Genomic DNA, 3,496 nt, shown 5'->3' with positions numbered 1-3,496 from the left:
AAAAAACGATTTGGGTTGTGATTCAGTGAAGAAAATGGGATTAGGCATTCAAATGCTTCAGTTAAGGACTAAGAAGGTGGGTCTTAGTGGCTGATTACTCTCTCTTTTCTTCCACTAGCATAAACATTCAACAAATCTCATTTATAACTGTTTTCCTTCAGTTGGCAGTTTGAATAGTCAGTGTTTAAGAAAAAATAAGATTTAGGACATAGAATTACAAATTGGGTAAATGGCGGAATTTTTCCTTACAGGGCGGTACGGTAAGAAAGGAGGAGAAATGTGAAATTGAAACAAGAAAAATGAATTGAGTAGTGGACTTCAGTGAGCCAAGTGGAAAAGAATTTAAATGAGGAATTACATTAGATGGCAACTCATTGTTTACCATGATTGGGCTTTTAATTCAAGTAATTATAGGAGGAAAACTACAAATTGCAACCTAAATAAAAGGCTAGACATACTTGAAACGATTCTTGAAGGGCTAATTGTTGTCTCCATTGATAATCCACCTGATGATGATGCCAACATTGCAGATACCCCGAAGATTGCTGCTGCACCTCCCCTCAGACCTCAATCCTTGAGACTCAAGATGCCCAATGCAAGCACGAAGACACTGTCCTCAAGCTCCAATTGTAAAAAAATGTAAGAAGGATATCCAGTAAGTTTAAAATGTTGTTGAAGCACAACGTTTTATGATTGGGAAAATATGTACAATGTCATTTTGTGTACCATCCTAAATATTTTTGGTTGATGGTACAATTCGATAATTGGATGCAAACTTCAAATCGATATGACGTTATTGTTGTTTCATTAGTGACATGTTGATATTGATAAGACTTAGTATATGGTAATCAAATTATTGTGGTTGTTCTTGTATTGTATTGTTACCATTGTCAAACTATCGTTATTGACAAATGAAATCTCAAGCGTTGAGATTAACAGGTGTTAAACATCGAGAATTGCACTTCAAATGTCAAGAACTTTGTAAAACGTAGAGAACATTCGTGTATGGAGCAAAATCTTGTTTTGGACAAATGAAGTGTCACAAATCGAGACAAATAGGGTCCAACCATCGATAACAACTTTTCAAATGTCGAGAACGTCATGAAATATTAAGAACAAATTTAAATTCATTAACCAAAGGTTAAAATGATAACAAGATGAAATGTTAAGTTAAACGATAACAAGTGGACAAACAAACTCCTCGATATGATTTAGATACTAGGTATGTAATAACTACAGCATTGCATTGAGATGATGACTATAGCATTGCCATGAGTTGACAAGCACAATTTCTCAAAAATATGAATTGGTTTCAATGTTAACAAGTCTATGAAGCAAGGATATAATAACTACAATATTGCATTTTGGTGACAAGCACGAGGTCTCAAACCTATGTTGTCAAACAAATGTCAATCAATTGTAATTATATAGAGTAGGAGTTGGTGTGTAGCCTTTTTAATGCAATTACACATGTTTTACTCCTCTTTTGTAAGTATGGTTATGGCTTCAAAGACAATGTTTAATCATACTTCCTTACAAAACATTACTAGTAGTAAGAACTTCTTCCTTACATTATGTCTTCGTCTACTCAACAAACTCCTCATATTGATTTTGATATTAATTTCTCCCCACCAAGGCCGTGTCTTCGGTGGACAATTTATTAACAAGCTCTTCATATCTAATGTCATTTCAAATAACAATTGATGTTGATCGGTTTTCAAACCACTTCCACTCGTTGTCCATGTTGAAGAATGTACCACCGTGCAAGACAACGCATTTCATAACATCTCCCATACCTGCATGCCATCAACACAAATAATATTAGCTAACACACGTATACCAAAAGCAAACATGCTATCCACACACAATATGTTTAACGCTAAAAACAAAAAGTTCCATAGCATTCTTAAATTTTTAACATTATTCTCGACATTTGAAACAGTGTCACGGGTTAATTTTAAAGTGTCATTCTTGATATTTATAAAAATGTTGAGAAAACACTTCACCATGTGCATTTATCTTTTTCAACTTGAACCACCATTTTTGCAAAGAATTTATTCCACCATTAATGATATTGTCAATATATAACTAGCTTAAATTCCTATCTATCAAAATTTTTTAAGGTTGTCACACAATGTTTGTTCCAATCTTGCATCAAATATGTACCAATTGTTTGGATAATCTAATGCATTTAATCAAATATATAACAACAACTATTAAACACAATTTATCAACAAATATAAGATTTCAAAGAAAAAACTATCTTCTACTGAGAATTGTGGAGAGTCTAATCAACTCTTGCAAATTTAGATGAGACTAAATTTTTCGAAATGAAATTATATAATTTTCTTATGAGTTTTAAGGATATAGTTCTTATTTATTATTAATGGATTTTCATCTTCTTCATTTTTTTCCAAAATAATTGGTCAGTATCTAATATATAATGTAAGCAAATGAACATATTAGAACATTTCCAGAAAAACTCTCTATTTTTAAAGAGCATATTTTATTATTTGGAGTCAAAATTTTGAAATACTCCAACAAACTCTTTATATTTAACAGTTCATTTTACTACTTTCCAAAAATATTTACTATTTTTCTCTATATTTTATTTTGACTAACTTTTCTCTAGATTATTTTATTATTTTCCTACATTAAAAATTGAAACACTTTGAATCCACTTAATTATAGAGAATGAGTTTGGCTCTCTGAATTTAGAGAGTCAAACCCACTCATTAAATTATAATATTTATTTAAAAAGTCTCTTGAAGTATGATTTTAAGAGTTGGTTTTTTAAAATAGAGAGCGTCTCATGTTTAAAGAGTCTTTTCAAGATGCTTTTAGGTAATAGCTGGTATTATTGTAGCATCTCATGGAAGCTACTTGTTCTTCTCGAAATTGGTGACAAATTCAAGGAAAAAATTTGCTTCACTTTTCATTAAGGGTATAACAAACAAAAGAATAATTTTATTACCACTATGAATTCTATTAACTACACCACAAATTTCTTATTTACTTAAATATCCTTTAGTAAAATTACATAATTAGGAGTTTTACTATATTTTTTAATTAAATAAAGTATTGTTATGCCACAAATATGAAATCTAATTTCTTTCTTTCTTTCTTTCTTCTCAACATCTCATTGCTCGTAGCTTTTTCAATGGCTTTTGCTTGCTTCCACGATGGCAAGATATTTTTCTTTTCCTCACATAATTGAATTTATACTATATTTGACTATGTATGACTGATGAATTTTTTCAGTTTATTTGTCAAGTTTGAAAATGAAGAATCTGATTTTTTATTAATTTGAGCTGATTTATTATGAATTTAAAACAATCAAAAGCGTGCAAGTCTATTATCTTCAATTTATTATGAATTTAATATGACTATTTTCAAATTATTATTTAGTATGTTTTGTATCAATTTATGATGAATTTGCGTGTATTTAAGTATGATTCTTTTCATGTTTTTAAGTGATACATATCATATTTATATA

The 3,496-nt window shown here is 30.0% G+C and overlaps 1 protein-coding gene across 1 annotated transcript in view; it reads left to right on the top strand.

Annotated features, from left to right (window-relative positions):
- The first annotated feature begins 229 nt into the window (after positions 1-229).
- The window catches only part of LOC111412666, an 18,100-nt gene continuing 14,833 nt past the window's right edge, over positions 230-3,496 (top strand). Inside the window, exon 1 of the mRNA XM_023043593.1 lies at positions 230-260. Within this exon, the coding sequence (XP_022899361.1) occupies positions 230-260 (31 nt within the window). The remainder of the gene's footprint in view (positions 261-3,496) is intronic.

This window comes from Olea europaea, chromosome 16 (assembly GCF_002742605.1).
Source record: "Olea europaea var. sylvestris chromosome 16, O_europaea_v1, whole genome shotgun sequence".
Lineage (NCBI taxonomy): Eukaryota > Viridiplantae > Streptophyta > Magnoliopsida > Lamiales > Oleaceae > Olea > Olea europaea.
Note: the sequence above shows the minus strand (reverse complement) of the source record. Positions and strands in the feature narration are given on the sequence as shown.